Genomic DNA, 27484 nt, shown 5'->3' with positions numbered 1-27484 from the left:
ATAAATAATTTGGAGTCATAAAAACAATCTTTCCCCCCTTCTTTTGTTAGGGTCTGGTAATACAGAAGTATAAGATGGTCCCTTCAGAGTTATAGAAAGTTTCCTTTAAATATTATGTTCCTGTAGCACATGTGAAGTAACTTGTCATATAACTTTTATGTAGGTCATTGTTTTGGGTTCTCAACTTTTATTTTTACCTTAGTTTTGTACATTAGACAGCCTGATGTTACGGTGAGGTATAAAAGATCTTTGGTTTTCTGTGATCATTTCTTCACTCATTGGCATAAACTGAAGAGGCTGACTGAAGTGTGGTCTTCCTGATAATGGTTGTGAGGTGAACAGATTCCATCCAGAGTCCTTGGCCTTTATCAGGCCTTTCTGGAGCTTCAGCTTATTTCTCCCTGTCCTCCCCACCCCAAGTTATATACACAGCTTGGTGAAAATAACTTAGTGACTGGAATATTCTTATTCCTTTTCAAATGAGTCATCTTGCAATAAGCCAGCCCTAGCCTCAAAGCTGCATTGCCCATGTATAGGTAGGTGGATTTTTATATATCTGAGCCAACCAGAAAGGACTCAAATGAATGGAATGTAAATCTGGGTGATTACAATTTTATACCACTGTAGCCTGTGGTTGTGTTTTACCAAGGAATGAGACTAGGAGGATGGAGGTAGGGATAATGTCTATTGCCATATTTTTAAAGTTTATGGGAGTATACAATCACAAACTATTTACTGAGCATCTCTTACACTAAGTAAACTATGGGGATAAAATATATGAGGCATTCCCAGTCATGTAGTGCCATCTGGCATTGCTTACCTCAGTTGGAAAGAAAGAACCATAATCTGCGTATCAACTCAGTTGCAAGAAGGAATTACAAGACACATGATTTGAAAAGTGTAAATATAAAAGTATCAATTGAATACCCATTGACAAAGCAAGTACTTATTAAGGGTGGTGCATTATACACATTACTCCATAAAAATCCTCCTAACCCCTGATTTGGGAATCTTCAGAAGTGGTATCAGTGTTATCTCGCCCTAGGTTCCACATCTAGTTATGCAGCAGAACCAAGTATTGAAAACCTGATTTCCACACTTTTTCCCCTTGCCTGCTCCCCCAAATCAACCCAGTCCTAACCTGGATTTGAACTTAATTTAGTGCTAACTACTAAAGTTTGGAAAAATCTAGCCTAAGAAATTAATGGATCATTTTTAAAATAAATAGAGTCATGAAAACAATCTTTTCTCCCCTCCTTTTGTTAGGGCCTGCTAATACAGACGTATAAGATAGTCCCTGCAGTTATAATTTCCTTTAAATATTATGACTCTGTAGCATATGTGAAATAACTTGTCATATATATAACATTTATGTAGGTCATTGTTTTGGGTTCTCTTATTTTTTACCTTAGTTTTTGTACATTAGACAGCCTGAAGTTACGGTGAGGTATAAAAACATCTTTGGTTCTCTATTACCATTTCTTCACTCATTGGGATAAACTAAAGGGGCCGACAGAAGTGTGGTCTTCTCAAAGGGTTCTTCCCTGTGGAAATGAATCTAGTTTTTCCAATTAAAAACAAAACAATAAAGTAGTGGTTTACTTCACGTTTGTAAGTCCGTGAATAATTCATTACCGAAGAAATACTCTCCCCCACCCCCACCCCGACAGCTTTGCTATGGATACACCAAAAAGCCACAACAAAGGCTGTCGTAGGTGGACCGAACCACACCCATGAGGAGACGCCTCCCGGACCCGTGTGGGCCGTCCGCCCGCGCGCGCGTGGCGGTGGAAGCAGGGTCCTCGCCCCCACCAGCCCTCGGACCGGCCGTGGTTTCCCAGCGCCGGAGACCGGTTGCCTAGGCAACGTCGTGAAGCTGAGTGAAGCCATGAATCAGGTGCCGGAGGTTTTTCCGAAGAAGCTGCTGGACTCGCAGGCAGCTTCCGGGCAGGATGTAAGTGCAGCGTGGGTCACCCCCACCTTGGCGGCCGGTGGAAGGTCGGCAAAGCTGTCTCCGCCGGTCCCGCGGCGCCCGAGACGGCTCCATGGCAGGGCCCGGACGTCGTCCTTCCCTTCTGCCCCCTCCCCTGTGAGCCGCCGCCTTAGCTCCCGGGCGAGCGGACTCAAAGATAGGGGTACGTTTGTCTACAAAAACACAACTAGAGAGGTGTATTCGGCGAAGGGCCAAAATTGATTCTGGCTCCCTACGCAGATATTTATGAAAGGCCGCCTCACCACCTCTAATTGGTTGGTTGCAAAATAATAGCCCAACTGCGGAGGAAACAGTCTGGCGATGAGAGGGATCCCGGAGAGAGGCTGGTGGGTTGGTAGCTACCCACGGTGAAAAAGGTAAACTTGTTCTATGCCGACTTCCTCTAAAGGGCGGGTCAGTGTTAGAGTAGGCTCCTCCTGGGATAAGTGGAACTCCTGCCCCAGGTTGAGGCTGCCCAGGGCTTCGTTTACTGTGGTCTGACCCCCGGTTAATCGGTAAATTACTGTGATTGTCCTGGAGATAGTGCAGTCTAAATGAAGTTTCCTTCCTTCCTTCTCTTCCTTTCCTTCCGCCCTTTGTCCCCTTCCTTTTTCCCTTCTTTCTACCGAAACTACACCTAAAAACAATCAGAAAGGATAAAATCCTGGCTTCAAAAAAAACCACTTTAAGGTTTTACGTCTTTATTGAATAAAGAGCAACTAGTGGGAATTAGTGTTAAAAATTCATTGTGTCATGTGGATTGTAAATTGAACTTTTAATTATTTTTGCTGCAATCGTTTCATTTTACAGCAGTTGGGATTACGATTAGGCATGTGGTACTGGAAAGATGAAACCAAAACTCTTGAATTCAGAAGGTAAATTTTAAACTTTATTACAGCTTTTATAAAAATTAAATGTGCTTGGGGTAAAAAAAAAAAATTCAAGCAATACAAAAGGGTATAAAGAATAAATGTCCGCTGAAATCCTACCAATGTAAACCCCTGAGTGGCAGGAACTATCTTGCTCGTAGTCACGACCCTGGAGCCGTCTACAGAACTTCACAAAGTAGACATCAAATGTTTATCAAACATGTCCAGTAAACCAACCAGATTCAAGCAGAGGAAGACTAAAAGTAAGGGACCGATGACAAGGTTAGCTGTAGGATGATTATGGATAGTGATACAGGTAAGAAACAGGGAAAGTTGGGGCTAAGTTCATGTTGGTAGCAATAGAGAGAAGGGTTCAGGACTAAGAAATATTTAAGAGATGGAATTGGCAAGATATTTGGATAGAATTGATAGGATGTGGTGCCTGGATGTGAATGGAGAGGGAGATGTAAGTGCTTAGGTTGACTCCCAGGTGTCTGGTTTGGGTGATTGGGTAGCTGGGATGGCCCTTCACCCATTTATGATAAAAGAGACAAAATTGGTGATGTGTTTGAAGTTGCTATGACATGTTCACATGTTCACATGGATACATCTTTTAGGCTGTTGGACGAATGGGTCTGGAGGCCAGGAAAGGAATTGGCTAAGCAGCTGTAAGTTATATTTACATTATAAATATAATGACATATTTCATGTCAATTAAACATAAATAATTTAAAGGCCAAACATACTAGAGTAACAATCAAAAGTTTATATTTCATAGAGTATTTATTTTAGTATTTGAGTAAGCTATCACTTCCAAAGCAGTGATTTCATTTTTGTTTTCAGATATGTCACAGAAGAGTCTGTTGAGTAGCTCCTGAAACTTCACACCGTGTGAGATAGAAAGACAGCAAAATAGCTTTGGGATTAGACAGACAAAATAATCACAGTCAAAATACATGTTAAAGCACAAGAACATGTGGATATAAATTTTAAGTGCCAACATTTTCTTTTTTTTTCCTTTTTTTTTAAGTCTTTTTTGTTTATTTCTTCTTTTTTTTTAATTTCTTTTTTCAATCTTCATATATATTTAAAGGCCATTTCAATCCTCTCTTCTGTGATGAAAATTGGACCATGCTTTTCACTTACCTTTTTAAATGAAGTTAATTTGTAATATTTTTCAAACTAATTTTCAGTGCTAAGCTAATAATCCACCCCAAGTGACTCTATTTCCTTATAAACCTACTAATAAGTATACAGATATCAATTTCACACTGACTTTCTTGTTCATAAAATATTCATATTCATATTGACTTTCTTGTTCATAAAATATTCATATTCATAAACTAAAGTTTATTTTGGTTTGTTACCAAGTTATTCTTTGAAAGTTGCTTGATTGATTTCCACCAATTTTGGAGAATATACATGGAATGGTATGATTTAAAAGGTAGATTATATGGCATAATGTTGAACAAAAAAGGCCAGACGTAAAAATGTAAATATAGGATGACCCCATTTATATAGGAGTTTAAAAATAACAGACAAAAAAGAACTGTGATGATAGAGGTCAGAATAATGGCCACCGTTTGGGGGTTATCAACTGGTAGGGGATGGGGGAAGGTACAAGAGAATCTTCTGAGGTACTATAAATGGACTATATATTGATCTGGGTAGTGGTTACATGGGTATATACATAGTAAAATTTTCATCAAGCTGTCCACTTAAGAGTTATGCACTTTACTAAATGTAAGTTATACCTCAATTTAAAAAGTTAAAAAAAGGCATTGTTTTGTACACTTGAAACTGAAAAAAAAAAAAAAAAAGTTAAAAAAAGGAAAACAAACCCAAACTCTAGTCTCTGTGAAATATACAAATTGGGAACAGTTAAGAAAGATGGGAAAAGGTTGATGGGGGAAGGGAGCAGCTCTTTTGTGGTTGTGCTGCTTCGTGTTTAAGCAACTCAATTTGGGGAACCTCAGAGTATCATCAGAATTACCTTGGGAGTCGAGCTGCTAGGGACAATACTAAGGGAGAGGAAAGCAGACCTTTGTATGTTTTAGATCAGAGTTAGTGTTTGGATTTAATGGAAATGTAGGTACTGATTGCCTTTTAAAGTCTAAGCATATCCCATCATGAATTAAATTACAGGTTTGAAGTCAGAGAGAACTCATGAGCCGGAACATGCTCTTTTTCTTAGAGGCAGTGCTGCAGAGACTTATGTCACCACAATGTGTGGTGGTGAGACAGGGCAGAAGCAGAGGAGGTTGAGAGGTGACTGGTAAGGATGGGTGCTGCAGAGGCTGAAGGCCTGTTCAGTCACTGCTCTCAGACCTGGTTCTGTTTGGTATTGACCACAAACCTTTACTGAGTGTGCATGACAGAATTGCACGTATGCTCTAGAAAGCCCCCTCCTGTGGTAGCATGGAGGGGTGAGATTCGAACTAAGGAGACAAAACAATTATGCAGCAATCCAAGGGGGAGGCGAAGACTTCAGAATGGAGAGTCAAAGACTCCTTCTAGAATTAGCCAAAGAGAAAGAATGATTAGAAGGGTCAGAGGAAGAACCCTGAGACATAGGCCTTGAAGGCAGAAGATGGTTTTCTAAGAAGAGGGGTTTAGCATCTGCAGCAATATCAGATGCTAAGGAGAGCCCAGGGTGAGGCAAATACTAAAAAGGCCTTTCTTTGGATTTAACAAGTTAGGGATTGCTGGGGACCTAGATGAGCAACAGGTTTAGGCTAAAGGGCAGTAAGGTGGAAATTAGATAAGGAGAGAAATTAGGTGAGGAGAGAATCTGAGATAAAGGTGGGAAACTAGCAAAAATATACTCTTACCAATAAGTTTACCAGTGAAAAGGAAAGGAACAGATAGTAACCTTTAAGGGGTCCAGTACTAAGGAAAGGGGACTTTTATTGGCTTTGTTTTAAAGGTAGGAAAATTATTTGTTTGTTTTGGGAGAAAGAAGAGACGGAAAAGAAGAGAAGGAAGGTAGGAATAGGATCAAGGTCACAGATTAGCTTGGAAAAGGTAGAAGCAGTTTTTCCACTGAGCATGGTGGGAAGGAGATAATACAGACATGAAAGCATGGGAATTTGAAAGTGCAGGGAGGGATATCTATGGTGCTCTCCTGACTGAAAATAAACCAAACCCTTCCAGGCTACTCTTGGAAGGAGAATCTTTTGGTAGCAGTGCTGCCAACCCTAACTTCCCCAGAGACTGCTGCTCCCTTTGAGGCTCACTCCCCCGTAACTGCCACTGCTGCCACACTGGGCTGGACCAGGGCTGAGGAAAACCACACTCACCCAAGTACCCTGATCCAGTACCCAAGAGGGGCCATTTCCTGCAGCCCAGGAGTCAAAGAAGGCTTCCCAGGGGAGGTGACAGCCAAGCCAAGACCTGAGGAGCAGTAGGACTTGGCCAGGCAACTGGAGATTGGTTGGGGAGGAAGAGAGTGTGTTCCAGGCAGAAAGAACAGCATATGCAAAAGCCCGTTTTTGAGAGGGCATGGAGATGTTTGGGACGGCAGGTAGTTCAGTAGGCTGGGTGTAGAGTTTCAAGTGTTAAGAGATAAAGTAGACCAGGGCAAGATCAGGAGCCGTCTTGCATACCATGCTGAGGAATTTGAACTTTACTCGAAGTGCTCAGGGGAGCCCTCAGAGGGTTTTAAGCAGGGAAATGACCTGTGATTAGAACCGCATCTTAGGAAAATGACAAAGGAGTTTGGAGGGAGACAAGACTGGAGGCAGGGAGATCAGTTAAGAAGCAGTTGCAGACATTTAGTTGACAGATGATGGTGGCTACAATTAAGATGATGGCAGAAGGAAGAGAGGGAAGTAGACAAATTGAAAAGAATTAAGGAATTAGTGGGCTGTGAGGGCTTAAGGGTAATAGAGGAATCAAGAATGACGCCATTTTCTGGCTTGGACACCTGGGTGGGGGTGGCACTTCTTTGCTGAGATGGGGGAAATAGGAATAGTGAATATAGGTTAAAGGCGAATGAGCTCAGTTTTGGACACACTGAGTTTGAGGGGTCTGTGGGATGCCCAAGTGACAGTGCCCAATAGGCAGAAGTGTCAGTTTATATGTCTGCAGAAAGATCTGAACCTGAAATGTAAATTTGTGAGTTATCGGTGTCAGTGGAGTAGATGAAATTACTCAGAGGAAGTGAAGAGAGTAACCAGATGGAACCCTGAGATAGGCCCGCATTTAGGGAACCTGCCTGAGAAGAGGGGCTTTAAGAGACTAAGAAGGAGCAGCCAGAAATGGGGAGGAAAACCTGGAGTGTCATGAATCCAGATAATCTGCTTTGCACAGTAACAGCTTCATCTCAGAGGCATTCACATTCCATCTGGAAATCTCTTCCATGGTTTTAGTCTCTCTCCACAGGGGGAGGCCACCTTTTACACCCACTAGCCAATAGGAGTTTGCAGACTTCTAGGTATTCTCAAGTTCAGATCAAGCGAAGATGATCCCTTTCCTCTACCCCACCTTGCAATTCCTGGCATCTTTCCTGCACGAAAGACACTGGAAATCTTATCCTTCAGAGAAGACCTAATTCCCTATTCATAGGCAGATCTTGCCTTACCTTTGCAAGATTATACCCTGAGGGAGACACTGTATCAGAATACAACAGGATACCCATAACCTCCATGCAAGAAATGGACACACAGTAATAGGCGAGGAAAAGGTGGTCATTATTTCTTAATAGGCAGTTAAGGAAGAGACAGTAGAGTGGTTTGGAGGGAGACCGGGGTTAAGATCCTAGCTCTCTTGCTTACTGTCATTTGTCAAGTTACTTAGCCCTGCTAATTATCAGTTCTCTCACCTATAAAAATGAAATAATGCCTCGTGAGGAATAAATGATGGTATTATATAATTCATCAGCATGCATACCCATTTCTCATTTGATACCTTGATTCACAGGCCACATCTAGTTTGGCCCATGAGGCATACCTCTCTGACAGTGTCAGTATTCTTACCTCTTATTGTTTCAAGTGCCCTGACACCCAGCTGGGAGAGACTTGGTAGTCTGCCAAGGTCATTGACTCCCCTAAGGACATACGTATAACTGAGGAAAGTACACCTCCTCAAGCCCTGAACTCCTTTTATTTTTCATTATGATAAGAGAAGACTACTAATTAACCACTGGAAAGCTCTAACTGTGTGAAAGCTATCTGCATTTTAGTGATGGGTTCTAAAGGGAAAATATGATTTTTTTTTTCCTCGTTTATTTCAGGGCAAAGGTAAACAACATGATTATGTTGTATATTAGGAACACACAGGAACAAAATGCAGTCTGTGAAAGACCAGATTCTAAATGGGTTGCCAGATTGAGGGGGAGACTGTGGAGACTGTATAGGAGGGTATAGGACTAGCTCAGACTGTGGTTTGGGAACCAATCAGAGGTGCAATTCATAGGACAGTTTTCAGTTATTACTAATGGTGCGTCTTAGTGATTCCAAGTGCACTGTGAGCGTAGACTGCCTTTAGAACTAGGACAGGGCACTCAAAAAGAGAAATCCATCTCACCAGTGGAACGAGAAATGACTTCAGTCAAATGAAAGCCACTCAGACAAGTGTGACGTAGGAAAGGCATGTCCAGAGGTCAGAAAACAAGGCCTAGAGGTTTAGCAGTAAATGCCAGACTATTGGCTAAGGGCAGTGTGCCTGCTGCAAATTTCAAGCACTGGGACATGGGTCAGCTTCTCTGAGCCTCTGTTCTCTCCGGTAAGGTCATACTTGTGTACGAGATGATCTTTTAGATGCCCTCTTACCCCAAATTTTATCATTTTACTATTTTATAATTCTAAGCTTGTTTGACTTAGTTCATAGACCTAATCTATAAGATAGTCCCAGGTGTATCCTTTCAAATTTGTTATTTTAGATCTCTCTAGCTTCAGATCATTTCAGGCAAACTAATAGGGCAAGAAACTTTGAATTATAGGGATAGGACTGAGAAAAGGGTAGGAGATGGCAATTTCATTTGACATTAACTTAGATTGGGTGTTTCTATCTTGGCTTGTCTTTTAGAGAAGAGAAACCCTGGGGAGAGCTGATGACCTGAGGCTTCTTTAGCCTGGTAGGAAAGTAAGAGCCAGTGCCTTGTAAGTGGCCAGAACTCTGTGATAATCCAAGGAAAAGTTTGAAAACAACTTTGTGTTCTTGTTTAGGATGGTTATATTAAGGAAGGAGGAACTAATCTGCACATTAGGCATCTAGCAAGAACGGGCTTCAAAGAGCCATTAGGAAATGTCTGAATGTTTAGGGGATTTGAGTATTTTGTTAAAAGCTATGTAAATGGTCTGTCAATAGAGTATATTGACCTCACACTGTTTCTTCCTGTATATCAACTTTTTTTTCAGTTATGCAGGTAATAAATCAATACATTTCTGTTATTAAAAACTCAAGTAATACAGAAGTATACAGATGTGGAAGATAGATCTCTTCCTCACCATCCCACTTCTCTACCCTATCTTATCCCCCATCTTTCTTTTTTGAGGTAGCCATCACATTTGGCATCCTTTCATTTCTTATTCTCTGCCTACCCCCATCCCATTATTTCAGTACCCTCCCTGTCCCGAAGACCCTGTCCTTGGAGACCAGTGATAAGAGGAGCACCAGAAAGAATGAAAAGCTTAGAAATCATTCATTTCACTGACCAACTTGATGCCAATGGCCTAAAAAAAAAGATGCCCTTAAGGTGATATCATGTACATATTTTTAGGAGCTAACTTGCCAGGAGGTTGGCAAAAACTCCTGGAAGAAGAAAGTATCAAACTGATTAACTTTATTACTCCCACAGGGAGTTATTTCTCTAAAACGTTTACTTTGCTGTTAACAGGTTAACAGCAATCCCAGAAAATTTTGAAAAAAAGTTGTTTCAAAACTGTTGTATTGACAAGAAGATAATAAGAGTATACATGACTGAAATTCATGTTTAGAGAGTGACTAAAGTTTGGGGCAAAGTGCTTCTATTACTATATCTACACCTAAATGTAACAGAGAGACATGTAACTGTGGGCAGAGATTAATCTTCTGGGTCATGTTATCAATGTGGCATTATTTCAGGCAGAAAAAGAAAAGTCATAATTCATAGCGGGTTCCCAAATCGGTGTATTTGGTAGACACCACAATTATGCGCTCCTAGAAAATGCTCTCCCTCAAAGGCAGGAACCACATCCTGCTAGTCTTCAAAAGGCTTGTCTCAGTTTTCCTGTTAAGCATTTGCTGAAACTCCTAAGAGCCTGTACATTGACTCTAATCAGACACCATTGTATTTTCAATGCCATAGCAGTGCCTGACACAGGATGATTTTAGTATATACTTGTTTGTTGCTCAGTTGTGGTCCCTTATTAGTTAGACCCATTGCTGCTTTGTCATGTTTGTATGACGATAGAGTTTAAGAAACCCTGATGTAAGGGTCCTGAGACCTTCCTAGAGGTCAAGGCCTTTAGAAGAGTCCGAAGCAGTGACAACTGAGATGGCTCCTCACCAGGCAGGATTGATTGCCTGGTGGGAAAGTGCATGGCTTCATGGCCCCAGTCCCAGCTTTGGCGCTGGTTAAGTGATCTTGGTCAAGTTACTTTCTCTCTTTCTAAGCTTCAATTTTTCTCATATGTCAAAATGGCAATAATAGTAATATTTTCCTCATAGAGTTGCTGTGAGGATTAAATAAGATTATACCTAAAAGCACTTGGTGTATAATAAGTACTCAATAAATCAAAAAATGTTTCCAAACATATCATGAGCTTTCTGTTTCTTGTGAAGTTACTGCAACATTTTCAGATGGAAATGTTTTGTGTATGATGGTATTCTGGAGGCTACTGGTACGTAGAGGCTGAATGTAAAGTCTGAAATCTTCATCTTTTTCTAGATTGCTCCATATGTAAATACGTGAGTTGAGTGCTGTGCCTCAAATTCTCTTAGGCTCCACTAGTCCTGAGGTTACATGAGCCACGTCATGATTAGTTTTCCCCTTAGAAGAGGTTAAGTTCCTAATTTTCTCATTTCTATTACAGTTTTATACCTGCAGTAGAAGTCAAAGAAAAAGGAAAGAAAGGCAAAGCAGTTCACTTTGCTGAAATTGATGGTGCAGCTTCAGACAGGTATCTTAACTTCCCAGCCATGGCAGCGTTACTGATGACACTTCTCAGCAGATTGGCTTAAGCCTTTATAAATTGTAAGAAAGTATCATCCCGATTCTCCTAGGTTGAAATGCGAATACCCATCAAGGAAAGAACATGCTCTATTTCATAACTATGGTGGGAGTTACCATGCTCCCTATAAATGTATCCCTGTGATAATTTGAGTTTTAGTAAATTTTCAGCTTTTTATACTTTTTTGTAAAATCTGAAAATGGTGTCTACACCATAAATAGATAACTTAAATGATCGATTTTGCATGGAATTGGTCTTTAGACTGTATGTCTGGTAGTGTACATTCCTCCCCTAGCGTAGTACATATAATTTTTAATAAAATGAATTCCTAAATCATCCTACATTAAACAAAACCCATGCACGAAACTCAGGCTCTCGTTACTTTATAGTAAAAGCCTCAATGCACCTCAGGATCGGTTAAGTACAACTAAACCTTTCAAAGCACTGCTAGAGACTGTTATACTCTAAAACAGGTTGACAGAAAAAAGGCTGGCTTCAAGAGATGCTAAGTCACCTCAAGCCTTGGAGAAACGAGGTCAGCAGGGCAACGTTACACTGCATGATGCTAAATGTGAGTAACTAAGTGTTTCCTCATCCCTACGTATCTTATCTGGTGTGAATCTCTAAGGCAGCTCTTTGTCCCTCTTTCAATTGTCCATCTTCTCTCCTTTCAGTTGTTGCTTTGGTTTTGCTACAAGAGACTGAGATGCAGCGTATCTATTCTTTTACGACATTTATGCGGTATGTAATGCTTGTGAGGCATTTTAGAACTTTTATCCTTTATTTTGAAGTAATCCCATCTGATAAATGATAATAAATCTGATTTTTGAAGATAGGGCATGAGGCTGGTTCTCTGCAAGCCATCCTCTCAGGACCAAAGAGAGGAAGCCAGAAGTCACAGGAGCATAAAATAAAGTCCCAGGGCAAGGAGTGTGGAGAGCATGTTATCAGAGTTCCATAAAGGCTGCACCGTGTTTGTAGAATAGTTAAAGGGTATACTCATCACTGAAGATCAGTTTTCTCCACTAGTTATATTTAGCAGCCCCAACGAGGTGTGTGACTCTGGGTGAGCTTCTTGGCCTTTCTAAGCCTCAGTTTCCTGAGATGCAAAATTGGAAGTAATGGTGTCTCCATATGGCTGTGCATGGAAAGTGCTTCACATGGCCCCCACACTTACAAGTGCTCAGTGAAAGTTGGGTCCCCAGTGCTATTGACAGCCCTCCTAAATTCCCTCAGTATTCAGTGAAGGCTGCTTACAGCAAACAGCTGAGACTTTCTGCCTGAAGCTTTATTCCGTGGCAGGATCACCCTCGGCCTGACTACTAGGCAGTCAAGGAAGGAGCTCTAGAGAATCAGTGCCCCGGAAGCAGCCTTTAATCAGTGATGTGCCAGAGAGAGAGTTGGTAGATAAACACCCCAGCTTCCATCTGTCAGGATAACTCCGAGAAGTTTTCTGTGCTGTCCCTCCGAGACCCCTACAGGACTGAACTTCATTGGTCCACAGTGATAATGAACTTGTTGACCCCTTTGTTGGCTTCCTTCCTTTCCTATCGCATGTCCCCGCTCCCCTCCTGATGTTTCCTGAGATCTCTTCTCAAGTAAACTACTTAACCCTCAAATCTTCGTCTCAGGGTCTGTTTCTGAGAGAACCCAACCTAAGACAGGTAGTTATTAATATCCTGAAACATATCTGCAATGTTCACCTTCATCCTGCTCTCAAGGTATAGTTAAGGAAAGCATTCCAGAGTAAGAATTTCCATTTGGGGTTTAGAAAGAAAGCAGCAAAAGTCTTGTAAGATGCAGTGCAGTGGAACCTCCACAGCTCCACTGAGCCTGCAAGCTCCCAGGATGAGGGCGGAGTAGTGGAATGACAGAGATGCCACCCTTCCCTGGGCTATGTCAGCATCTTACTCTGTCCCAGGGGGAGGAAGCTGTGCTTGATAACTCTGCAGAGGCACCCCTTTGAAGAAGTGTATTCACGGAAACTCCCTGCCACCAAGGATCTTCCAAATGCTGTGGCCCAGTGGACCACTGTACATGTCACAGACAACTCCAAGAAGTTGAACAGGAACAAATATTGTGAAAGGAGTTTACCACTTTTCTGTTTCCAAAAAGAAAATGTACATTCCTTACAGATCTTTATATATTAACACTTAAAAAAAAAGGTATATAAAATTTCAGAAAGATGAAAAATAGAAGAGAAAAACTACTCCATATCTCCCCCACACTAAACAACTATGGTTATTTATATGTATTTTTCTTGATCATAATGATAACTGATAATTATTAAAGATGATTATAAGCTGATGCATTTCTGCCAAAAAAAAAAAAAAAAAAAGTCTTGTAAGAATATTTAGAAAGAAAACAATGATTTCTAGTTCAAAAACGAATGAGATAGGATTATAGATCAGTGCAACCTTTTTGGAGAGTAAGACTTATGAAACTTTAATACGTATATATACGTTCTAGCAATTTTACTTCTAGGAAGTCACTCAAACATATGGTTATAAGAATAACTACTGCAGTAATGTCTATAACATTTTTAAAAGACCTAAATATCCATCAATATAGGACTAGTTACATAAATTATGAGATATAGAATACTTTATTCAGCTGTTTAAAAGAATGAGGAGAATCTATGCATAGTATTATGGAAAGAGGTCAATGCTACACAAATTTAAGTGACAAAAACAAGTTACAAAGACTTGTGTATACAGCATCCTATTTGTTACAAAAAAATTAAGGCATATATTCATGCATACGAGTATGTATGTGTGTTGGTGGGGAGGGCCCTTATATGTGATTGTCTATGCTTTAGAAATTTTAGGAAGGATTCATAACAAACTCGTATCAGTGGTTACCACCAGGGAGTAGAATGGTGAAAGGGGGTGGGAGGAGAGAACTTTTCACTTGCTACGTTTGTGTACATTTTTTAAACAAAGGAAAAATATTACTTGTATAATGAAAACTTTTTAAAATTTAAAACTAATTGATAAGCAAAACTTACCAATTTATCAATTATCAAAATGATAATTTAATGTCTGACATTCCAAAAAGTTTTGTTTACAAAAATCAGATTTCTCAAATCTTCAACAGTATAGTAGATACAATTTTAAATGGAAAATTAGTTGTATGATAGGTGTAATAACATGTATTTCAACTTAATCTGTGTTCATGTATTTTTTTATGAGAAATTTATGTTTTGAAATATGTTAGTGTTAATTTCTTTTGTTTTCATCTTCCCATAGGAATAAGAATCTTGACAATTTCCTCGTGGCATTATTGCACTATTTATCTCATTACTTGGAAAAAATCTCACTGGAAAAGAAGCCCAAAAGCTATATGGTGTAAGTAGGATTTTGTAGTGTGCCTCAGAGTTTTTATTATTGCCAATATGAAAACTAACTTTTGGGGGTAGCCGGTTAGCTCAGTTGGTTAGAGCGTTGTGCTAGTAACACCAAGGCTGCCGGTTCAATCCCTGTATGGGCCACTGTGAGCTGCACCCTCCTTAAAAAAAATAAAACTAACTTTTGTCTAGGGTGAAGAAGTGATGGAAAATTTTAAATCTTTGTAGTATACTAAAACATTTTACATGTGAGTAGTTTACCGGTTCTTAAAGCTCACTGAATAATTCAGATGGATATTCTGAATACAAAATATTCCAAATTATATAGACTGGAACTGCCCATTAGAAATATAATGAGAGCTGTATGTGTAATCTAAAGTTTTCTAGTAGCCATATTTTTAAAATGTAAAAAGATACAGGTGAAATTAATTTTAATAATGTATTTTATTTTACACAGTGACCCAAAAATATTATCATTACAACAGGTAGTCACTATTAGGTAGTTATTGATGAAATACTTTACTTTTTTTATAGTAAGCCTTTGAAATTTGGTATCTATTTTATACTTGCAATGTATCTCAATGCAGACTAGCCATAGTAAGTGTTCAGTAACCACCTGTGGCTCATGGCTACCATATGGGACAGTGCAGATATAGATAGTATTTGTGTGCTTTTTATGCTTACGAAGTTCTTGCTAGAGGGTTTGTAAGCATCTAATTAAACAACTAAGAATTAAAAAAATGAACGGATATGACCAAAATGATATTCCATGTGACAGAAACTTTTTTTTTCTTGGGCTACGTATGAAGAATTTAACTGCTTTGGACAGAGGTGGCTCAGAGCTAGCTGTACACCCAGGGCAAGAATCTGGAACTCAGAGTCCAGAGCAAAACATTGCCTCTCAGGCTTGGTGACCTTTCAAAAGCCATGGAACTTTCCAAGGACCCAGGCTGCCCCTCGCCAGTGTATGTGGAACCAACCCAATGATTTAGCTGTCAGGAATGCTGGTGGAGTCATTAATTTGTGCTGCAGAGTATTTTGGAAATGCAAAAGCCTTGTATACAACCGAGCAGTTTGATTTTTATGGATCGGTAAATGTATCCGGACAGCAGTTTTGTTAAGAACCAAATAAATAATTCAAACACTGCTGCTGTAGTAAAGACATTATAATATGTAACATACGTGTTGTTTCAGGGCTGCATTTCACAGCAGGGCAGCCAGAGCTCATAAAATGTTTGTGTGGGAGCAAGCAAAAGGGCAAGCCAGCTCTGGGCTCAGGAGGTTTGAGGAATCTTACTATTCCCCAAAAGAAACTTGAGTTAGATGTTGGTGGCATGTTAGCTTATATTTTGTGAGGTGTTTTCCCTCCTAATTTTGAGAATTGTTGCTAATCTAGCAGAAAAAGTTGTTTAATTTCTTAATTTATGGGAATAGATAACAGAGAAGAAAGTTTCTTAGCCATTTTAAAAATTCACTAAAACTTATTAGAACACAGTGGTATAAGGTAGGTTTCCTTAGAAGAAATCAGTTATAGAATGACAAAAAAGACTTAAAATTACGGATTCTATGGTGGGATTCTAAAAAAAGTATAACAACTTCATTTTCAGGCTTCTGGTAGTCTATTGGTTTACTTATTATGATAGAAATAAATTGCATTGAGATATGTGGGCATAAATAACTAAGGAAAAAAACTGATTTTAGTTAAACTAGTGAACTATAACATAGGGATAACAGTAGTACCTACTTCACACAGTTATCATGCAAATTAAATGAGATAATGCGTGTTATCTTAACCTAGCACTTGGGAGGAAAGCCTACACACTGTGAGAGGAGAGCAGAAAGGGATGTAGAGGATAGCAAAACAGAGTTTAATGGTTTTAGATGATTAAAAGCCCCAACTCTAGAAGAAGAAGCCATATCTCCTTTTTACAGATAAAGAAGCTAAGACTCAGAGAGGTTAAATAATGGGCTGGAGATTACATGCCTTGTAATTGGTGGAACTGAGATTAGAACCCAGGTCTGCCTAACTCCCTTGTCTGTGCCTAAACCACTGTGCAGTGTGCCCATCACCTGCTACCAGTCAGCTCTGCTCTCTTTTCCAGGGTTCATCCATTTGTAATTAGGAGTTACAGTGTATATGTAGATGTTGATGTGAACAAAACTGACTCCATGTTTGTATCCCTGCTTTTGTTTCTCTTCAAGTTTCCATGCTGAGGTCTCTGACCTAACTAGTCTCAGCACCAAAGCCTTACAATTAATGAGTAGCTGTGTTCTGTAAACTTACACAATGTAATCATAAAAGATTCCTGTCAGTAAATGACCAGAATGGCATAGCAACCGAGATAAATATCAAACTAGGTGTTGGCGTCAATTCTAAGCAATTATCCATCATAAGTATTTTTCAAGTCATCACAGCCTTCATAGTTAATAATTTTAATGGTGGCATAATATTCCATCAAGCCAATGTATGTTATTGACTTACTGACTTACCGATTAAGAGGCAATACAGTAGAGTCGTTAAGGTTTAAATGCCACAGAGAGTCATAAATAGTATCTGGCTATCTACTACTCATTTTATACCTCTATTTTGTATATTCTGGATGTTTCCAGTTTTCCTGGTGGACAAATAAATAATAATTGCACTGAGTATCTTCATGCATTATGTTTTCCCCTAATTTAGGATGATTTTCAAAAAGAAAAATTTCTAGGAGAGATTATTGGATCAAAGTTTATGATCAATTGTATGGCACATGAAATTATTATCAAATGTTTTTCAAAAGGATTGTACCTGGGCTTGTTTTAAATGCCAGGTTCTACCCCAACCTACTGAACCAGAATCTTGGAGTGGGGTGACATTGGGAATCTGCACTTTCAGCAAATACCTCAGGCAATTATTACATATATTAAAACTTGAGAACCATTGGCCTAAAAGTTTCAAGGCATTTCTTGATTACTGTTGTTTGTTTTGTTTTGTTTACAACAGCAAAAGAAGAGTATTAGCTATCGGTGGCTCTAGCAAAGTAGGGGTGAACGATGAGGGTGGGGACTGCTGAAGGAAACAGGGAGGCAGGCACAGTGATGGCCATTGGGGTGCTCGTGGGGATGTGTTTGAGTTGAAATTTGGGCATTTAAAGTTGGAACCCACTTTATTCCAAAAATTCATTTCATTTCAGCGACTCAGAAGCCACCTTATCACATACGATAATGTTTTGTGCTTCGAACTATCTATATTATCCTTAAACCCACCTCTGTTCCATTATAGCATGTCCTCATGTGGTCAGTCTAGTGGTTAACATCAGAAGGGACAATAATTTTCCCCTGATGTTTAGAGTGCATTTTAGTAGGCTTAAATCTTTCTGAAAATGAAAAGGCAGGAAAAAAAGCTAGTGATGCTTACCTTTTCATTAGCAGTCATTGGACTGTATTGTCAGCACTCTTGTTTCCCACTATACTGTACTGCAAAAACTTCTAAAATTAGGCTTCAGACATGCTATAACCTAAGAACAGGTTGTCCTGTAAAGTTCATTGGCAATTCAGTTAGAACTGGGATGTGTTTTCGCAGGGCAGCAACGTTATTGTAATAGATGTCAAAGTCAGAGTAGTGGCCCACAGATGCCTCCTTCGCAAACACAGAAGTGAGAGTAGGCAAACACTGAGCCCCACACTTAGTGGTAACATCAGGAACCCAGGGGAAGCTGAGGTGGGAAAGAGTCTCTAGGGCTGTTGTAGCAAAACAGCAGGGAGGTGGGCTGCCAGCTGCCTCAGAAACCAAGACAGTTCATTTGTTATTGGAACTGTTCTATATAAATTAAGACTGCCTGTATATAAATTAAAGATACATAGCATAAACTATAAAGAATCTGTTTTAAAAAAAAGTGAAAATTCGCCATTAATTGAGATGCTGATGACAATGATAAACATCAAAGGACTTTGAGGACCTCCCTCTGCCATGGCTTGAAGAGAATAAAGTATGTCAGATGTGTCCCCTCCTATTTCTTTCAAAATAATTTATACTTCAAACTTTTCACTAATTAATATATGAATTGGCCAAAATTAGTACAAATTATTGTTTTTCTTTCCAGGGGCCTTGTAGAGAAAAAGAAGATGGACTCGGTTTTAAGTAAGTTAGAAGCGGCACAGAAATACTTGGCACAGAAGTACTGTGTCCTCGTCCTGGGTTTGGGAATGCCCGATAAGCATCACATGTGCTGCGGAAAGTAAGTGCACACTTAGGATTTCATTGGATCTTCACTTGTTTGAACATCCACATCCTTAAAACTCATAAATTTGACTTTTGGTGCCCTTGAGAAAGTTCCCTTTTTTGTTGTACAGAATAACTGGGGTCAGCTGATACTCTACCCCGAATGCACATACTGTCTCATTTGAGGGAGCCAAGCGAGTATGGGAAGCCTCCCAGAATCTCAGCTCATATTTTAACAGCCCTCCACTGCTTGGATTTAAATGACTTTTATCTCAGGATGTATCAGCTTAGTGGAATCTTGCCCTCAACCAGGAAGGTTTCCTGCTGTCAGACAAGGGCCACTTGGCTGCCTTGGGCAGGAGGCCAAGTGATGGGCCCATGTTGAAGGGAGTATTAGGTGTGTCCTCTGCCTTTTCACTGCTTGTTCTGAATCAACAACAGTTGTGGGTACAAGCTAGTGCGGTGGGAGTTATAAGATGACCCAGTTTGCGGGAAGGTGGTTTTTACCTTAGGATGACGGTTTATACACTACTGTAATTAAAATTCAAAAACGTTTTATCATAGGAAAGTTTGGGATTACATTAGGGAAAGCTCCAATCCTTATCCCAAAATCTCCTCTGAGTAGTTTCACTACAGGCTGAAGACCCACACGCTGGTCATGGTCAGAACTGTTTTTTTTTGTTATTGTTTTTAAAACTTTATAGGAAAAGATTTCTGTCTCTTCACATTTCCCACATTTTCAAAATACAAATATTTGTATATACTTTTTTTATGTTCTACATTTTCTGTGTACCTTTTCCTATTATTCTGCTTATATTATTTTACCGACCATGTTGAATAGCAGCTACAGTTATTCTGTTGTGTAATATATCCGTTTGCTTAACCATTCCTTTTGTTTGCACTTGTGTGGTTTTAGTTTTTCTGCTCTATAGTAGTTCTACTTTGAATATCTTTATATAAATTATGTTGTTCATTTGGGCTATTTACTTGTGGCTTAACCAGAATATTTATCTAGGAGGTATGAACAGTTTTATAGCTCTTGTCTTAGTAGGGCATAAAGAGAATAGAATAGAATTTTAAAACTCAGAGCACATCATATAAAGTGAGGGTAAGCATTGTTTCAGGAGACTTTTGTTTCCATGTGTGTACTTGAGTCTCAATATTAAATACATTTCTTGTATCAGTCAAAAAGGTATGAAAGCCACTTCCTTAAAGCATCCTTTCTATACCACATTCTTATGTTTTCGTAAGAATGCTTTTGATCAAACTTTTCAAGCCATTACATAATGACATTATCTGTCAGCTAGTAATTCACTTTAGGCAGCTGTGTTAATTTGCAAGATGATTTGAATATATTATTGAACTTTCCCTTTATTTTAGGAAAAAGAAAGTGGAAACTGGAAAAATCTAGTATCTCATAGGGCTGTTATGTTAATTCAAATCTAAAAATCACTGAGCACCTGTGGAGAATTTTTAGCCACTGTCAGATGCTCATGGGAATTAAGTAGGCCAAAGATGGCTTCACTGCAAAGGACGAGAGCATGTATAAAATTATGGAATTATTTCATTTAATACCTCTAGTGGTGAGGTGTAGTAGTAGACGCAATGGAAATATATTTAAAATTGGGAGTTGAGATTTCAGCATCAAAACATTCTGTGGTCCAAATACAGGAGGCGTTTCCAAGTCCCTAGAGCTGCTGGTAGACATTCAGCATGCTACAGACCCCGTTATTGAGGAAGCAATGGTATTTTCTCTGAACAAAATTTTCAAGAAAGGTGTTATGATAACATTACAGGCAGCTTTACAGTTTCCTATTCAATCATGTATAAAATCACCTTTTCTCAACATTAGTTTCTTCGTCTTCAAAGTGTCACTTCAAATTGAGAAAAACTAGAATTTGAGGTTGGCCTTAGCCAGCTCGGGCTGCCATCTCAAATTACCACAGGCCGGATGGCTTAAACAACAGCAGTTTGTTTGCTCATAGTTCTAAAGACCGGAAGGCTGAGATCTGGAAGCCAGTGTCAGGTTCCGGTGAGAACCCCCTTCCTGGCTTGCAGACAGCTGCCTTCTCACTGTGTCCTGCAGTGGCCAGAGGAGGCATCCTACTGTCTCTTCCTCTTAAAAGGATACTCTTCTCTTGGGGCCTCACCCTCATGGCCTCATCTAAACCTAATCACCTCTCAAACCCCCCCCCCAAATACCATCACGTTGGGGGTTGTTAGGGCTTCAACATATGAATTTGGAGGTGGGGGGGGGACACAAACATTCAGTCCATAACGAAGTTAAAAAACACCTACTCACAAAAGTAATCTTATTGCCTATATTTAATATTTAACCTTTGAAGTATATATGCATTACAAACGAATTTGGGGATAAAAATATAAATAGTTATATCATAATTAGAGATTTTATCATATCTTTTAGATCCCCAGATATAGAACCCCCACTTTATTGTATGTTTAGTAGTACATTTTTATTACAGTGTAATTTTTATTCCAACTTTTAAAGGAATTCATTTTGTTGGAAATTGATTGCCTCAATTTAGTAATAGCTCATTTCCAGGAGCTGTTTGTCTTTTTTGCCGTTATGTGCTGTATCACCAGCTTTTCTTCTGCCTATTGGATAGCAGTTTGGAGAAGAATCAGTTTAGAGCTTACCTAACCCACCATTCACATAACAAATTACATACAGGCCAACAAAAAATATTGAGGAAAACAGATTACAGCATGTTTTTGCCAGTAAAACTTGTTAATTGACCATGGTGTTATGTCCTTGAATGGAGTTTATATTGTTCTTGTGGGATTTTTTTATCTAGGAGATGTGGATAATGTTTTTGCCAGTTATGAGTGATTAACTGATTTCAACATATCATTATTTCACTTCCTCCCAATGTGAATAAACCAATATTCTGGTGAGAACATTTTCATGAGTATTTTCTGACTTTTCTCTCTAATGTGTGCACACTTAACATTGTACTAGAATACCTTACGCTGTTCTCTGGAGTTAAAGATTTCAGTAGAACCAGCAATTTGAGGGCTGTTAATGTGGTGCTTTCGTGTTTCTTGAGAAGTGGGAGGACATGCCGTTCTCTTCTAAATACAGCTGTGTAATCCTGGTATCACAAAAGCTTTGGCAAAATTTTGATGAACGTGTTCAGTGAAAGCTCTCTGTGTTTTCAGGATACATAACCCCCTTCGTGGCACATGCTGTGGAATTGTATCTGTTGTCTGGTTATGGCCAACTCTGACTCTCTCCCCACCTCTTCCTTAGGATTTATACCTTCCTCCTGTGCTCTCAATTCAGCTGTCACCTGATGGGGTGACCAAAGAGGCTGGAGGTGCTTATGAGGATGGGGAGAAAGGGTTCTGTGAAGCTCAGGTGTATATATCATTCTTAAACCCCATCCCCGACCCTCACCCCCAGTCACAGGCACCAAGGCCTCTTCCCTTCCCCACAAACACATTTCTTTGAAATTTCTTTTCCCTTGTACAGAGCAGGCCTTGACCTTTATTTCAACCTGATTTCAGCTAAAGCAGCAGGGGGCAAGTGGGAACACCGCTTTTTTTTTCTCTCCAGCCCAGATCCCCATTGGCCTGGCCCTAGGCTTTGCAACCCTTCAAAAATGACTGAAAGTATGATATACCTGCCTTAACGTGGTTTAGAGCTAATGTATCAAGAAGGAATAAGAAAGCATTATACATAACAGGCCACTGAAAATCTGTGGTTTACCACCAGGCTGGAATTCCCCTCTTCCCTTTGGAATCTGCCCTCCCAGGTAGAGCGTACAGTGTCTTTTCTGACCAGCATGGTGGCCGCTGCCACATGGGACTCCTGCGCGCTGGGAGTGGGGCTGGTCAATATTGAAATGTGCTAGAAGTATAATATACACTGTACAAAAAAGTCTAAAAATGAATAAAATACCTCATTCATTTAAATATTGATTACATATTGAAATGACAATATTTGGGGAGTTTGGATACAACTGATGTATTATTAAAATTAATCTCATCTGTTTCTTTTTACTGCTGCTACTAGAAAATTTAAAATTCATTTGTGGCTTATATTTCTATTGGATTGTGTTATTGTAAACCTTGTTTCAATTTGTAGAGGATTTGGGGGGCTTAAATTTGTTATTTATACTCAGTACATTTCTAAATGTATACTCAATTTATAATTATTAGGTCCTTAATATAAAATTATAAAATAACATTTTTTAAAAAGAAAAACAACTCAAAATCCACCAGCAAGAGATGAATTTGCAGATTTAAACTACTGTGTTTCCCCGAAAATAAGACCTAGTCCAACCATCAGCCCTAATGCGTTTTTTGGAGCAAAAATTAATATAAGACCGGGTATTATATAAGACCCGGTATTATGTTATATTATATTACATTATATTATATTATATTATATTATATTATATTATACCCGGTCTTATATTAATTTTTGCTCCAAAAGACACATTAGAGCTGATGGTTGGGCTAGGTCTCATTTTCGGGGAAACATGGTATGAGGTTCCCAAATATACTCATTCTCTGACTCCATTTCCTGGACTCATTTCAGTTTCATATGCAGACCTAAGTCAGAATGTAAGAAGAAACCCCCTACATTCTGTACTTAATTTTTGTGGTGTGGGCTACATCAATTTACTTTGGGCTTTAAGAGAGAAAGAAGTCCCAGTTTTACAGCAACTTGAAAAAAAGGGGAAGAGGTTCATGTTACCTTTCTTCTAATGTTTAAAAAAAGAAGAATGAAACAAAAGTAAAGGAGAGAAAGTGTGTGTTTCCTGGGCAATCACTCTGTCATTTCAAAACCTTGCTGAGATGCTGGTTTGGGTTGTGCCAATCTAAGTGCTGCTCTAAACCTTCTTCCAGAACACAAGCTGACTTGGTATTCCAAAAACAGAGTTTGGCTGGGCGTTGCTTCAGCTTGGCAGGTCTATATGGTCTCTGGTTTCAGCTGGCAGAGGCTGTGGAATGATGAAAATACCACATAAACACTCCTGTCAGGCAGAGGCCTCAGGTGACACAGAAGGATGCTGAGGCTTGTCCCGAAAAGTTTCCGCTGGGCTCTGTTGTTTAATATTTTAAAAATATGCTAAAGAAAAACCGTGTTTCCCTAGCATTCTGGTTATAAGGACAAATATAGACCTTTGATGGGCCTGAGTTTAGTACAGACTCTCCCCTAATTAAATGTGTCCTTCAGTCTCACCTTCAGTCTCAACTGTAAAGTGGGAATAATAATGCTGAATAATAACCATCTTAGGTATTTATGAGAACTAAGTATGATAATAAACATACAGGGCTTAGCATAGTACTTGGTACATGGTCCACGCTGTGATTACCATTGTCTTAATTCTTCGCTGAAGACGTGCATACGAGGGAACCGGTGTGTAAAGGAAGAGCCTGTAGGAAGGGAGGGACCCGCCCCAGTAAAAGCTGACCCACCTCTTCAGTGGTTCCCCCAAATGGAGGTCTAGTTTGTTTAGGCCCATATAGATCATGAATGCCCTGTGAGAAGACTGAAGGTCCTGAGGGATTTGGATCATCTTCCCCAGACCATGCAAGTTCGTGGTGGCTTTGGAGATGCTGATACTAAAGCCAATCATAGGTCAGTTACTCCAAGGAAGTCCCAAGCAAAAGCAGAAGCAAACCCAGAACCAACCCTGGAGTGCCCTGGATCTGGCCTTCTCCCCCATGACTGCTCAGGTGACTGCGGGTGCTCAGCCCTCTTGGTCAACTCTCAAGTCCTGCCTAGGCCAGGCCTGCTTTCCTAAGGCTGGGAACAGAACCAGAATGGCCCGTTTCGGGGAGGGGAGGCCACGTTCACTGAGTGCGCCCATGCCAGTACAGTATGCATAACATTGAGTTTGTGTCGCAAAGATTCCTGAGCAAATGTCTGCCTTTAAGAGTCAAGGCTCAGTCTGCACACTTCATTCAGAAGGGAGACCACTACTGTCCCCATCTATTGATTGCGTGTCATAGACCTTTGTCCATTTTGTTTCCATTTCTTTTTGCATCCAATAGCCATACCTACTGTGTAAGACTTTTTTCTTTTTCATTTTAGACTTAACCCTGCACTCTTTTATTTCCATACCTACTAACACCTCGTGTTGCCTCTTCACCATGTTTCTACTCATCCCACCTCCCCAACACATCACCAGAAGCATTTGGAAGGATACACTTCCTGGCTGACTTGTTTGTCCTGAATTTATATTGATTAACTTTTGACCCAACACTCTGGGTAACCTAAGAAGTTGGAGAAAAAGATACTCAGACTCATTATCAATGCCTTTTGATAGCATTTATGTGGCTAAATAGTCTTGGAGTCATAGCTAATGATCCTGCAAAGGGGCTTTTTGAAGGTAAGAGCTTGCCTAGGTCGCTGAAAGATTGAACTTCCCTCTCAGCATATAACTGTGATTTGTTATGTTGCAGGGATAAAATATCAGATACACAAAAAGACTGGAAATTCTTTGAGGTGAGTCATGTTTCAGGGCTTTTTTCTTTGATATGAAACATGAAGTATAGCAATAACTAATAGCCATTTGTCAGGTACTTAATGTTTAGTGAATGTCCTTTTGCTAACAAGCTATATCCCACACTTCAAATTTCTGATCTGATTTTCTTCCTGCAAAGGCGAGTACATATATAATTTTCCATAGCTTTTCAGGAATGTTGAGAAATTGGGTCATCTGGATTTATGTCTATTTAGCAGTTATATAGACAGCTGAGAATTTTTCATATCATGGCTGTGGGTTGTGATTCTTGTCTGTTTTCTGTTGTAGTCCTTTTATACTTTCTGTACATACGTAGCTTGGATTGTCTTCCGACGTCAGTACTTCACAGAGATTGAGGAAGAAATAGGGAGGCTCTTTCGTACCAATATGTTTAACATTCCTCGAAGGAAGCGTGAGGATGAAGAATCAGGAGGGGAAAAGAAACGCATGACTTTTGTACAATTCAGGTACGACCTTTTGACTTTCCTAAACTCAAGGACATTGTCTAGAAAACAGGATGATGTGACCTAAATGTTACCTCCCCCCACCCCAGGAGAATGATGGCGAAACGCCCAGCGATTAAAAAAGCCATTAACATGCGCTCTCCAGTCATGTCTACTCTGCTGCCATCTCTCAGAGAAAAAGCTCAGAGTATCTTTGAGAAAAAGTATCATCAAGTAGACATCCCAGCACAGATGCATGAGAACATGGAAAGTCAGGATTCTGTGCACATGCCCACGTAAGTCACCCGAGGAGAGAGAAAAGAGAGCCTGAATGTGGCTTCCTAGGTTAGGCCTGGGAGGGCCAGGGCTTAGACCCTGAGCCTCTGCCAAAAAGCTGAACCAAGGTGAAAGCACCTCCTACCCACCCCTGCCCCTCTCTACCTGTTCCCTTTTCAGAGCAGTTCTTGGTGTACCCATCTAGACTAGAAAAAATTGCTAGAAAGTTATGCTGGAATTAAAATAGTTCTAATTTGGGAGAGTGAATAGTAGACTTTATAAGGCTGAGGTTTTTCCATTAGAATAATCATCTTCAGGAAATGTGGAAAGGGCCAGTACAAAATCTGGCTATGGGCTGAGGTTTTGACCCATATTTAAGACCGCAGTGGTGGTTCAGAGAAACAGAAATGCTTCCAAAAAAAAAAAACCATAGAGGGGTGTGTGTGTGTGTGTGTGTGTGTGTGTGTGTGTGTGTGTCCTTTAGTACATACACATACACACACACACGTAACAACAGCCACAACCACAACCATGAATCTAAGTCTTCGGCCTCACTGCTTCAGCTGTGCCAATAATTCTTTCCACAGCGTTGGCATCTTGGGAGAGCCTCGGTGTCTGTTCAACCCCCACACCCTTCTCCCGCTTGACCCAGAAGAAAACATGAAATTGTCTATGAGGAAGCTTTCCCAGATAGAAAGAAATAACATGAGGATTCAGGATACACTGGACTTCGTCATGAGAACACTGTCTCGCCATTCACACACCATTCTCTAAATGATCTGGTACATTCCATTTCTGTAATTAAGTCCTTGTGTTTGAAGTAAACTACTTTGACTTTATATAGAACTAGTATTTGTTATCTTTTAAATTGTTCAAATCACTTTGTTAAAAGTTCAACAAGACTATTAAAGAATTCCAGAAAGTTCTTGAAAAGATCGTTTTCCTATATTTAATAGTTTGCTTTGTCACTTATTTACTTCCTTGGCTTCTGTGTGACTATTTAGAGAAATGTAGAGGACATTTAGCCAGTGTTGTAGAAGGCTAGTGAAGAAACATTCTGTTTATTTACTTCTGAGTTCCTTTTTACTTTATGAGAGAGTGTCCTTTGGTATGTTTGAAAACAAAATTTCATAAAAAGGCAAATTAAAATGTTTTTAACATTAAATTGCTTTCTATGGCTATGTTATTATTGGCATTAAGATATAAAGTATATCTGATTCATTTTAAAGCCTTTTAGCTTACATGTTTTATTCATTCTTTTATTTATTCATTTAACAGCAAATATGTATTAAGCCCATGCTCCATCCAAAGCCTTGTGCTGGGTTATGTAGGGAAACAAAGATCATCAAGACAAAGACCCTACCTTCCAGGTCTGGGTAGTAGAGACGATAGGTAAAATACACACCTGCTCACAATACAACATTGACTATGGTAGAGGCCATGAAAGAGGTAAACACCAAGTGCCCTGAGAGGACAAAGCAGAAAAGCAATCTCTTCCCCAGGGACCAGCAGTGTTCTGATTTGAATTTGGAATTGCAAGGACTGAGTGGCACTAAAGGGGGACTTCCAGTCAGAGGAAGAACGTGTGCAAAGGCAGAGATGAAAAAGTGTGCCCTGTGATGGAGGAATGGCAAGCGCATGGTGTATAGGAAGGGGAGGGGTAGAAAAAGAGGCTGGAAGTTTCAGCTGCATGTCCAGCTAGGGAGTGACTTGGATGTTACTTG

General features: G+C 39.8%; 1 protein-coding gene across 2 annotated transcripts; it reads left to right on the top strand.

The window, feature by feature from the left end:
- Positions 1 to 1673: 1673 nt before the first annotated feature.
- Positions 1674 to 26988, top strand: PPP1R36 (protein phosphatase 1 regulatory subunit 36). 2 transcript variants are annotated; one of them, XM_019733639.2, is made up of 11 exons: positions 1674 to 1954; positions 2783 to 2847; positions 10857 to 10943; positions 11468 to 11565; positions 11669 to 11735; positions 14243 to 14341; positions 18423 to 18557; positions 24980 to 25022; positions 25330 to 25508; positions 25595 to 25780; positions 26348 to 26988. In XM_019733639.2, exons 1-11 carry the CDS (start codon positions 1889 to 1891, stop codon positions 26532 to 26534), a joined length of 1212 nt encoding a protein of 403 aa, XP_019589198.2. In that variant the 5' UTR covers positions 1674 to 1888; the 3' UTR covers positions 26535 to 26988. The 2 variants fall into 2 exon arrangements, with proteins under 2 accessions (XP_019589198.2, XP_074183478.1); XM_074327377.1 differs by lacking the exon at positions 1674 to 1954 and adding an exon at positions 1962 to 2349.
- The last annotated feature ends 496 nt before the right edge of the window (positions 26989 to 27484 follow it).

The sequence above is a fragment of the Rhinolophus sinicus genome, linkage group LG03 (assembly GCF_036562045.2).
Source record: "Rhinolophus sinicus isolate RSC01 linkage group LG03, ASM3656204v1, whole genome shotgun sequence".
In the NCBI taxonomy this organism is placed as follows: Eukaryota; Metazoa; Chordata; class Mammalia; order Chiroptera; family Rhinolophidae; genus Rhinolophus; species Rhinolophus sinicus.
This window is presented reverse-complemented; position numbering and strand designations above follow the sequence as displayed.

Bases quoted from the DNA above. Each gene is read 5' to 3' on its own strand.
- PPP1R36 (XM_019733639.2), top strand. From the start codon at position 1,889: ATGAATCAGGTGCCGGAGGTTTTTCCGAAGAAGCTGCTGGACTCGCAG. The intron at 1,955-2,782 runs GTAAGTGCAGCG...TTCATTTTACAG, and splicing joins AGGCAGCTTCCGGGCAGGAT to CAGTTGGGATTACGATTAGG. The intron at 2,848-10,856 runs GTAAATTTTAAA...TTTCTATTACAG, and splicing joins AAAACTCTTGAATTCAGAAG to TTTTATACCTGCAGTAGAAG.